Here is an 11783-nt window from a genome sequence, read left to right as displayed (position 1 = left end):
CGGAGCTGGGAAGGGGTTAGTTTAACCTCCGTTTTGCTGCTAAAAATGAATGACTGTGTCACAAAATGATGCATGTCTAAAAAGTATGTCACCAACATGAAAAGTTTTGAAAGCTCAGCTCTACACAGTATTCCAAGTGTGGTCTCACATAGATTTTTATAATGGTAGTTTGCTTTTCCTAATGATCTTTAACATGGAATTTGCCACTTTCCACAGCTGCCCCACGTTTCTGTTGAGCTATCCAATACAACCCCAAGATCTCATTCCTGGTCAGTTACTGCCAGTGCAGACCCCATTAGTATATATGTTGTAAGCAGTCCTGAGTTGTTATTTTGCATCAACAGGCTATAAATGTTTTAATAAACAAAAGACAATGATATTACATATAGTTGTACAAAAACAGTAGTTCTAAGGGGGAGAAAACATTAATTGTTTCAGTACGTGTGTGTTGCAGCAGATGACACCATAGACTCCAGAGGCACCTCCCTTCTTGCACTGGAAGGAGTGCCTATATTAGATGGTGCTTGCCTTCTGCAGTTTTTGTAAGGTATTTAAAATATTTTCTAAAATTAGCAATTTGTTTAATCAAGGCCACATTGTAAGCTGATATTTGTAACTGATTCACAGCTAAATGCTGCCGTCTGCTTAGGCACCCTTGTCAGCCTGTCTTTTTCAAATGGAACGCTGGAAGAATCTGCCATACACTGCCAAAATCAGACTGTATGTCCATCTAGGTCAGCATTTTCTATTCTAGGGTCTCTGGCAGTGGTCTTTCACATTCCCTTCTACCTGGGATTCATTTAACTTTGGGATGGAAAACCTGTGATGCTCCAAGTGTTGGACTCAAATTCCCCCAATCTCTGACTGTTGACAATGCTGGCTGTGGTTGATGGGATTTGGAATCCAATAACAGCTAGAAGTTTGCAGGATCCCCACCCCTGATTTAACTGGAGAAGCCTGAAATTGAAACTGGGACCTTTTGCATGCTACATGGTCCCTTTCCGATGAGCAGGGAGTGCCTTGCGCTGTGTGTTGATGTGAAGAAGTGAGGCCGCTTTGATCTTAAAGAAGGCTGTCTGTGTTGGAGCAGGCAAGGTAAGTCACGAGTTCTCCACTGCAAATCATGATGAAGAGGCCGCTGGCTGCAGAGGGAAGGTAAATCAGCATATGAAATATTGTCTAAATTAACCTAATCCTCTGCTAATAATTTATTTAAGATTACATCATTCCTTTCTGACTGATTACAGGTTTCTATGGTGGTTTACAGGAACTCGCAACCAAGTAAGATTAAGAGAAGAAATAAGGCAGCTGGAGGGCATCACATACCCTACTGCAGGGGTCAGCAACCCTTTCCAGCCGTGGGCCAGTCCACCATCCCTCAGACCATGTGGTGGGCTGGACTATATGGGGGGGGGGGGAGAGAACTAATTCCTATGCCCCGCAAATAACCCAGAGATGCATTTTAAATAAAAGGACACATTCTACTCATGTAAAAACACGTTGATTCCCGGACCATCCACAGGCTGGATTGAGAAGGCAATTGGGCTGCATCTGGCCCCCAGACCTTAGTTTGCAACCCCTGCCCTACTGCAAGATAGCCTAACAATGCTGTTAATGTTGCTGCAGCAACTTCCTCCCTTTCAAAGCTTAACAATGACCACAGGGGAAAATACCTCCATAAAAGAAATGAACTACCTAGTAACCAGTTTCAGGAATTCTTAGGGCACTTATTCTTGGGCAGCTGGGTAACTTGTGGGTCCTGGCTCTTCCTTGCAGTGGTGACTGATGAGTGTATATTACTAGATGTTCTCTAACTTCTTTTAGCTTGAAAAAGGGGGTTTGATGAGTGGGGCACATCTTTATGCAGATCCACTCTTTGCTCATGTTTTTTGTCCCTTTGCTGCCTGTTCATGGTCCTGTTAGTAGCAAATCCACCACTACTGGACATCATTTTGCTCTCCTTTACCCAAGAGAAGCCGGAATGAGACCAGGAAGCATTGCCCTTCTGAAGCTGACATAATCGTATAACTAGCCAATGAGAGTTAGCAGATCAGAGTGAAGGTAGGAAACCTGTTTTCAGGTTCTTCCTGACAAAATCAACAAACTGGGTGGTCTGGGCACAGCACGGTGAAGGTGAGAGGGCCACCTTGACCCAGCCCTCAACACCCTGTCAGTCAGAGGTGTGAACTCCCAAACAAAGCAATGCATGTTGGATGGACTTTGAATACTGCAGACCTTATACTATCCCTTCGAAAGCAGAGTTGGCTTTTTAAAAATAATCTTACCAAGTGCCAGCCACCATTGCCAAACCAGAGGAAATTCTTTCATTACTGCAAAAGACAGGTCAGAAAAGTCAGCTGAAAAATTGGAGATATGCCGGCATCACTATACTGTAAAGCAGGGGTCAGCAAACGTTTTTGGGAAGGGGCCGGTTCACCACCCCCCAGACATATTAGCGGGCCGGACTGTGTGCACAGGAGCACACACACGCGGTGGAGGGGGCTTCTCTCTCCCGCAGCCCCTCCCCTCCCTGCCTACCTCCACTGCCACCACAGTGAGGGAGGGAGGGAGGGGGGCAAATCACCCAAAATTGGTGACCGAAAAAAAAGGGCGATCGCACCAATCCAAGCAGCGATTGCAGAACCATTCACGGGCCAGATCCAGAGGGCAATTGGGCTGGACGCGGCCCGCGGACCTTAGTTTGCCAGTCCCTGCTGTAAAGGATAATTTATTTGGTAGGAAAGACTGTATCGGAGAAATGTGGCATTCCAGGGTCCAAGGTCCCTTTGCTGCCTCTACTACTAACGTTTTCAGTAACTTGAAGCACAACTTTGCCTTATTGAAGGGTCAGGAAACTGTAGGCCCGAGGACTAAATGTGGCCTTCTAAGGCCCTCTATCTGGCTCTCAGAGCTCTCCTCAACCATACATCCTTCTGGCCCTGCTTTGAGTGTTTTTCCTAGTTGGAAGGAGTCCTTGAACTGTGATAGTACATAAAAAGCAAGGCTGACTTCTGGGTTAGCATTGTTTGACAGCTGCCAAAGCCCATACCTCAGTGCAGGATCCACTACCAACTCTTGGAGCCTCCTGGCCTTGCTGCTGCTACCTATTCATCTTTCCTCTCCATCTTGTGTGACCCACCAGTACTCAGGATAACTGTACTTGCAACATACATACACAACAGAGGTGGGACCATTAGAGTGAATGGGTCACTGCCCCACCTGCCTGCCTTCTTTCTTCCTCCTCTTCTGTGTTCTCTGTCTCTGCCCTTTTGGAGGAGGATGGGGACAAAACTAGAGTTTATTGGTCCGGATCCTCCTCTTCCCTTCCAGTGCAGCATCTTCCAGCATGGGGGCTGAGCTCCTTTCAGGTGTGTGCTGGACTACTAAAGTAGGTGGCTACCACCCTGTTCTGGCATAGCAAATCCAATAAACCTGACTCATCTATCTGTTTGCAAGTCCATTCATCTCTTTGTGCGGCTCTTCCCCGTTCCTTGCTTCGCTCATCAATCATCTCTTAATTTGCCTATCTTAGCCCTTTCATCCATCCATCTCAATCTTGGAGCACAGAAGTTTGCCTCCCTCCGAGTCACAATTTTAAAGGGGGGAGAGAGAGTGACTGCACCTTGCTTTGGCAGCAGAAGCAGCTGCAGTTTATCATGCCCGAGCCAGGATGCCAACAAATCATGCCCATGTTGGAGGCCGATGAAGTATCCCTCATCGGAAAACGCATGGGGACTGTGGCACAGGAGCAACACAATCCTTTCTACTAAAGCGCACGTGTCTGGCTCCCATTTAGCAAAAATTGCTTTGCTTATGACTAAGCAATTAGTCTTTTCCATAGATGCCCCCCAGCAACGCAATTGACACGGGAAGCCGAGGGGGAGCATTGCACCTCTCATGGTGACAGCGAAGTGATGGGTGCCTTTTTCCAGTCCATTAGCACCAGCAGGCTGCAGATGTCGGTGCCTGTCTTTCTGGCATTTCAGCGCGCAAGAGAAATGGAAGGCTCTTCCCTGTTATCATTGCTGCCATGATGGGAGAGAAGGAAAGATGGTTCCACATGGCACAGGGATTAATGGGACAGAACGATAGCGGAGGCAGGGACATGAGAGAAGAGGCGGGTGCCAGCCATTTGCAAGCTATTTAAAAACAACGCTCTCTTCCTTGGTAATGTTCATATTTGCTTTAAAGCTGTTTTTAAATTTGATTTTGCAGGATCATTAGCTGTTACTGATGCTTCTAGGGTGGTGGGGGTGGAGAGGATGCCTGTGGGAAGAAGGGAAAAGTTGGCTTTGTCTGCTGGGTGAACTTTTTAGGCCAGGAGTGGGGAACCAGTGGCATTGGACTACAACTCCCATCATTCCTCTGACTACTTGGCGTGCTGGCTGGTGTGAATGGGAAGGTCACAAATGTATCCATTTTTGCAAAACAATCTCCCCTGATATAACACATTTTATGTAATTTTTGCTGATAAAGCATTTTTAATGCACACTTTACCCTAATACATTTTTGTACTCATTGCTTAGCTGACAACCTGCATTGCAAAATTCGGATAAATGCAAACTTTGAAGGATGCCTGCCTATTGTTTTTCATCTGGTTTCATTAAGTGCAGCTTAGGTTAGTCTGCCTTTAAATACAAAGTGAATTACATTTCTCTCCTGCCCATAACCTGGATATATTTTGTTCTTTCATCAATAAATTCCTTTTGCAGTCAGTTCTTAGTTGTTTAATTATGTTAACTTAAAATGTGGAAGGTTCTAAATCCTACTCAAGTAAACCCACTGAAGTGAAGACTATAGGTGGTCATGTTTATGTCAGTGGGTCTACTCTGAGTTGGACAAGCCTTATATACCATCTGAAGTCATTATTATGATGGTGATTAGTAATACTGTTTTGCATTGCATGTGGAATTTGTATTATACAGTACTCCCTTGTATGAACTCGCTTTGGGGGCGACTTATAAACCGCTTAGAAACCTTTGTAGAAAAATGAAGCAGTTTATAATTTAAATAAATAAACAAAAGATTTGAACATGACTTATACCGTATTGGCCCGAAAATAAGCTGTACTCGAATATAAGCCGCACCATTAAAATTGGAGAGTTAAAAAAAAGAAGAAAAAAAAAATACCTGAATATAACCTGCTCCATTCCTCACTGCTCCTGGCTTCTTATGGGGGGTGGGGAGCCACGCTGCGTTGCCAATGGCCTTTCCCCTATCTCACCCTCTCCCTTCCCAGCCTGGGGGGAGAGGACAGGGGAATACGCACAGGGCGGGCGCCACTTTGCCACGCTCCTGGCACTGTTTGCCCTGTGCTTCTGGCTGCATACTGTAAGGTCATGAATATAAGGCACACTTTAACTTTTCATGGTTGGATTGGGGGGGGGGAGTGAGGCTTATATTCAGGCCAATATGGTAATATCATAGCTGGACAGTTGGCTGTTACTTCACTGGTCCATGAAAGCTGCAGTCCAGTGCCAAACGTTGCTCCTTTTTCCATCCTTGAAAGGGTCCCTCCAACTTAGCACATGACTGCCTTGAACTCACCTGCAACAGTCAAGAGCACATGGGCCATGGTAACAGTGATGGTATAATCCCAGACCCAGCGTTTCAGTAGCACAGCGAAAAGGAGGCCGCTGATCAGAAAGGTGGTCTCCATCGACAGAACGTTTGCTTAGGAAGGAGGAAAAGGGAAGGAAAGCCTTCAATGACCTGGTGGAATCCAGATATTCTGGATTATAAATTGGGGGGGGGGGGATAACAGCACCCAGCTAAAATTCTAAACTACAGTCGTTCTCCTGTATAGTAGAGCAAAATGTCTTTGATGTCGTGTTCTATACAGAGGCTATTCATTTTAGACTTTCTAGGTTTTATCCGATGCTAGTCCTATTCAAAGTTCCTGTTTAGGGAAGTTTTTAATGTGTGATGTTTTATCGTGTTTTTAATATTCTGTTGGGAGTCACCCAGAGTGGCTGAGGAAACCCAGCCAGATGGGCGGAGTATGAAAAATAACTTATTATTATTATTTATTATTAAAGTGAACCTAATGAAATTAATCATCATGACTAACTTTGGTCCATTAATTTGAATGGGTCTACTCTGAGTTTTGCATCATAGGCATACCTTGATGCTTCTGTTCTTTCCCCACCCTCAAAGGCAATGCTATTTCTATGAACTAAAGGGTTTCACCAACTCACCCAGAAATTTGGGATTTGAATAAGATGGTTCCATGTTGAATTCAAAAGGGATAAGCATGCCAAAGTTGTTGAGCCTGGAAAGAAAAGTACTTGAGATTAAACTCAGTAGAAGAAGAAGAGAGTTTGGATTTGATATCCCGCTTTATCACTACCCGAAGGAGTCTCAAAGCGGCTAACATTCTCCTTTCCCTTCTTCCCCCACAACAAACACTCTGTGAGGTGAGTGGGGCTGAGAGACTTCAGAAAAGTGTGACTGGCCCTAGGTCACCCAGCAGCTGCATGTGGAGGAGCGGAGACGCGAACCCGGTTCACCAGATTACAAGTCTACCGCTTTTAATCACTACACCACACTGGCTAGAAGCTTCATGACTGTTACGATGGTGGTGCTTGTAAATTCCACTGACATCTTCTAACTCTTGCTGATTCCGAGCAAGGTCCACTTTATCCCACATGATGTTTCCAAGTGCAGAAGCTGAGCATTTGAATCTCAATTCTGCAATAAACTGAAACAGCCCTCCTTAAGAGGTTAACAAATAAACTATCGCTGGAACATGAACAGGTCAGGAAAGATGGGTTTACTCTGGTGTGGTTTAATTTCATAACGTATGCCAGTATTCCAGAAAATGAATAACCTCATCATCATTTGCTTCAATCGGATTTATCTAAATTTAATTTAAGCATATAGCATATTCCCTTTGAACCCGCCCCTCCACGTTCCTCAATATACCAACTGTTTCATTGGTAACAGTAGGGGAGAAATGACTATGACTCATACTTAATCGAAGCACAACCACAAAGGCTTCTGATTAAGCATTTGGCTATGCAATGTTGAACTTTATCTGTTATCTCTGTTCTGTCCTGCTCCCCTTTATTTTTGTTTAAACCAATTCACAAACCAAGAACTTATACACTGACCGCTAATAATGAACCATATGCTTCAGATATCACTGAAGATTAATTATGCTCCTTTTGTGGTATACACATGGCATGAGAAGACTTGGTCTATTTATTTGTATCATTTATTATTCCTATGATCCTTGTTTATAAATCCATTAAAAAGTTATAGTAAATAAAATTAAAAAAACTCTGCAGCAAACTGTTAGTGACAATGGCAGTTTTAGGGGCTACAGGTTTATATGAGAGCATGGTGGGCAAGAAAAGATTCAGCCCTCTCCAATCCTGTATGATCCTGATCAGAGAGAGAGAGAGCTGCTATTTAACAGACAACAAGCCCAGATACATGAAATATAACTGTGCATTTAACTTACTGTGTAGTTTGGGCCTCCACTAGTTGCCTCAGACCAGTGGTGGCCAAACTCAACCCTCCAGATGTTTTGGGACTACAATTCCCATCATCCCTGACCACTGGTTCTGTTAGCTAGGGATGATGGGAGTTGTAGTCTCAAAACATCTGGAGGGCTGAGTTTGGCCACCACCGCCTTAGGCAAACTCTTCCCCCAGCTTCCACTCAGCCCTGGTGATAGGCTGTTGTAGGTATTGCAGAAAGGTAATTGTGTTCATGCACCCAACTAGAACCCTGAAAAGGAACTCAAAATTGCAATATTTTGCTGTGGGTTCTGCTTGCTTCATGTAACTCTGATTGATTACTTTGTCCACTTTGCCCAAAGAGATCTACGGTTTCACCCAACAACTTTGTCAGATTGGACAACTTGGCAAAGCCACCCAGTACCCTTGAAGGCTTAAGTACTCTTTTTCCCCAGACATTTTGTGTGAGTTATTACAAATCATTGCTCTTCTTGCCAGGTTGGGAGGTTAACCAACAATGGGAGTCAAGCTAGGCACTCATAAATGTTTATCATTGATGGATGGGTAATCACTTTGGTCTTAAATGTAGCTACACTTGGAAGAAAGCCTCATTGGTTTAAATCGGAGTGGGAAACGTTTGTTAGCCCAATGGCCAGCTACCTTCAAGAAGAAAGCTTTCCAAAAGAAAAAGTGTATTAGGCAAAAAATGCATACTAGAATGTGTATATCAGGAGGAATGAGTCTTCACAGAGGGTGGTGAACACAGCACATGATATCATGGGCTGTCCCCTGAGCCCACTAGATGACATCGCAAGGGATTGTTGCCTTAGGAGAGCGAGAAAAATTCTCAGGGACCATTCACACCCCAGCCAGCACGTTTTTAATCTACCCTCAGGCAGGAGATATAGAAGTATAATCAGTTGTACCAACAGGCTAAAAAACAGTTACTATCCGTGGGCTGAACAGAAAATAATATAGTGCAACTGATTTTCGGGGTTGGTGTGTTATGCAACAAGCACACAGAGTGCAATGAGATTTAGTGTTTGTGGGGGAGAGGCTTGGTTAATTTCATTGTACACAGGTTGTACATTGACAATAAATGTATTATTATTATTACTAAAATGCTGGCAAACTTCTTTGAGGACTTAAAAAAAAAATCACAGACTGAAGCAGAATTGTGGCAAACTGAACTTAATGTGTGAAAATGAGAAACAGACACTAAAACTGAAAGAGATGTTTACAATTATTATTATTAATTTATTTTATATATTTATTTAAACAGATAAATACAATTAATAAAAACATAGAAAAAAACAATAATTTTAAACAACCAGTTAAAAGACAATGGACAAGAATCAAAACTTTATGTCTGTCTGTGTGTGTTTATTCCTGGAGTACACCCACTGAAATTAATGGACCTAAGTTAATCATATCCATTAATATAGACATTAATAACATTATGTTCATTAGTTAATATTAATAGTTGCTTAATTTTCACAGGGTTGCTGTGGGAATTAAATGAGGAAGGGGGAAGCCCTGTACTCTGCCTTCTGCTCCTTGGAGAAAAAGTTGGGATATGAATGAAATAAATACAGTAAAGGATGTCAATAGATCTACGCTGAGTGTGACTAACATTGACCACAAGCCTTAAGACTCCCAGGAACATGCTGTCAGGTGTATTTTGTAACAGCACAAAGCTAAAGGGAAATTAAAATAAATGGCCTACACTGTAATTAGGCATTGTGTCAGGTGTGAAGGGGAAAAGAACATTCGCAAACACTTATTAGGAGCAGCAGCAGGAAGACGGAACGCTTGTGGGAGATGCTAACAGGAGAGGTTGAGAGTAACATCTATGGTTCACAGAGAGCAGCCTCACCTGAATGCTCCACAGCAAATGCTTCCAGTCATGTAATACACTGTGTAGAAAATGAGGAGGCACAGCAGTATATGAAGAACAATTGTCTGGAAATCAAACCAGGAAAGAAGAAGAAATGAAACAGATTGGTACACATGGCGACTTTATGTTGGTTTCCTGCTGAGCAAAGTTGAATGGTGCCACCTCAAAGGAGAGAAGTCATTCAAGAATTGGGTACCTATGTTAGCTGGCCCAAATAGTTGCAGGTGATTGTTGAAGGTGCTTTGCAACCCGACAGAGCACTGGAAATGGTATTGGATTCGCCTGAGAGAAACAGCATTTCTGCAGCAAATAAATGACGGGCTTCTGTGTGGAAAAGCACAGCTTCATTTCTGTTGGAAGTTCAGGTGCAACTCAGCTGACCAAAAGGGGATTCAGATTCCTAGACTATCCCTGTACCTTTGGCCTCTCTGCTGACCTCTCTCTCCTTTGAAGTTTAGATTGACAAGCCTTAGGTTGCATCCTGTTTACAACTTCCTCCTCCTCCTCACTCTCTCAGACCTGCCTTTGTTTCCTCTATAGATTAGTAAGCTTGGAGAGAAGCTTTTCTATCCAAGTTAAGTACTTCCTACGATAGGCAACTTTATTATTTTTCTCTCCAAATCTCTCTGTGCCTGATTCCCATAGGGTAACGTTTACTTAGAAGGGACGCAGGTGGCGCTGTGGGTTAAAGCCTCAGCGCCTAGGACTTGCCGATTGAAAGGTCGGCGGTTCGAATCCCTGCGGCGGGGTGCGCTCCCGCTGCTCGGTCCCAGCGCCTGCCAACCTAGCAGTTCGAAAGCACCTCCGGGTGCAAGTAGATAAATAGGGACCGCTTACCAGCGGGAAGGTAAACGGCGTTTCCGTGTGCGGCTCTGGCTCGCCAGAGCAGCGATGTCACGCTGGCCACGTGACCCGGAAGTGTCTTCGGACAGCGCTGGCCCCTGGCCTCTTGAGTGAGATGGGCGCACAACCCCAGAGTCTGTCAAGACTGGCCCGTACGGGCAGGGGTACCTTTACCTTTACCTAACGTTTACTTATCAGATTCACAAGCCACATTCTGCATACCAAATTTCAATAATGTAGGCTAGTAACAAGACTTTCCAGAACCATCCCTCCCTTCTTTCATATGTCTTTTGAAAGCTTCAATGTTTAGACAGGCCTTTGAGATATGAATGTTCTCCTTTTTAACCAACTGGTATTTAATGAAGTTTATTTTAAATAATGTTTTTTTACGGATACTTTTTGCTGATTTTATTCCTATAAATTGTATACCACCTTGATATATTTTAATGTTTGATGTTCTATTGCAGTGTTTCCCAACCGGTGTTCCGCGGCACACGAGTGTGCCGTGAGACGTTGCCTCGTGTGCCGCGAGATGCCTGGAGGGAGGCGGGCGAGTCGGGCGGCGAGAGGCGGGGCGGCGGCGGCGAGGAGAGGCCGCGCCTCCTGCTGCTGCCTGGCGCTCCTCCTCGCAGCCGGCAGCGCTGCCTGGGCGCCTCCGCGCGACTCTGCCTCGCTGGGTTTGGTCTCCCAGCAGAGACGGGTCACACGCGCCCCTCCCTCCCTCCCTCAGCCTGCGCGGAGGGAGAGCCAGAGAGAGGCATCGCTCCTGCGCGGCGGGAGAGGGAGCAGCCGGAGCGATGCCCCAAACGAACGCATGGGACCGGAGGGGAAATCCTCTCCGAGGCGGATTGAGCGCAGCTGAGAGAAGCCTTTCGAGGAGCTGCCGTGTCCCCTGGAAACCCCCTTCCCAGCTCTGCCTCAGCCGCCGCCGCCTCAGTTGCCGCCGTCCCTCAGTCCCTCGCTCTGCTGCCTCCTCCCACCCCCAAAGCTTGGAGGTTCCCCAGCAAGGGGGAGGGAAAAAACTTTCACTTTTGTGCGTCCCTCCCGGCGTGACGCTGCGCGCTGACGTCACGGGGCGGGGCTTTAATGGTGGTGTGCCGCGAGATTTTTTTTCAGTAAACAGGTGTGCCGTTGCCCAAAAACGTTTGGGAAACACTGTTCTATTGTATTTTTAATATTTTGTTGGAAGCCACCCAGCCAGATGGGCACTGTATAAATAATAAATTATTATTATTATTATTATTATTATTATTATTATTATTATTCAAAATATAAATACAAAGATACATACATAGATAAAATAGGACTTCTGTCTTCCTGTAGTTTTTTCTCATACTACAAACCACTGAGAAATCTATCACTCAGTCAGGTTGCCACTTGCATTCGCTAGAATGCACCACAATATCATCCAAGTGATATTTAGTTAAGTATTTTTATTTATTTACTTGATTGGGGGGGAGGGTGAACAGTTGCCCCCTTGCCTCCCCTGACTATGCCCATGGACCTTCTCCTGGCCCATGCTAGAGAATTCTATGCTAGAGCTATCTTTGGAATTATAGAGGTATTCTATTCTACAGTTA

At 44.7% G+C, this 11783-nt stretch overlaps 1 protein-coding gene across 1 annotated transcript; it reads right to left on the bottom strand.

Annotated features, from left to right (window-relative positions):
* Positions 1 to 401: 401 nt before the first annotated feature.
* LOC309375340 (putative transmembrane protein 244) lies at positions 402 to 9424 on the bottom strand. Its single transcript, XM_081921035.1, has 5 exons — positions 9340 to 9424; positions 6198 to 6271; positions 5548 to 5673; positions 2286 to 2330; positions 402 to 1142 (listed from the first exon to the last, which is right to left on the bottom strand). Exons 1-5 carry the CDS (start codon positions 9369 to 9371, stop codon positions 1063 to 1065), a joined length of 357 nt encoding a protein of 118 aa, XP_081777161.1. The 5' UTR covers positions 9372 to 9424; the 3' UTR covers positions 402 to 1062.
* Positions 9425 to 11783: the final 2359 nt, after the last annotated feature.

Source organism: Podarcis melisellensis (genome assembly GCF_964234715.1).
Source record: "Podarcis melisellensis genome assembly, chromosome: 8".
NCBI classification, from domain to species: Eukaryota; Metazoa; Chordata; class Lepidosauria; order Squamata; family Lacertidae; genus Podarcis; species Podarcis melisellensis.
This window is presented reverse-complemented; position numbering and strand designations above follow the sequence as displayed.

What these genes read in the sequence shown, in the direction of transcription:
- LOC309375340 (XM_081921035.1), bottom strand. Translation starts at nt 9,371, where the DNA reads ATGACTGGAAGCATTTGCTGTGGAGCATTCAG. An exon ending in ATTTGCTGTGGAGCATTCAG is followed by an intron (nt 6,272 to 9,339) that starts GTGAGGCTGCTC and finishes TTTTCTTTCCAG; the next exon opens with GCTCAACAACTTTGGCATGC. An exon ending in TTCAAATCCCAAATTTCTGG is followed by an intron (nt 5,674 to 6,197) that starts GTGAGTTGGTGA and finishes CTCCTTCCTAAG; the next exon opens with CAAACGTTCTGTCGATGGAG.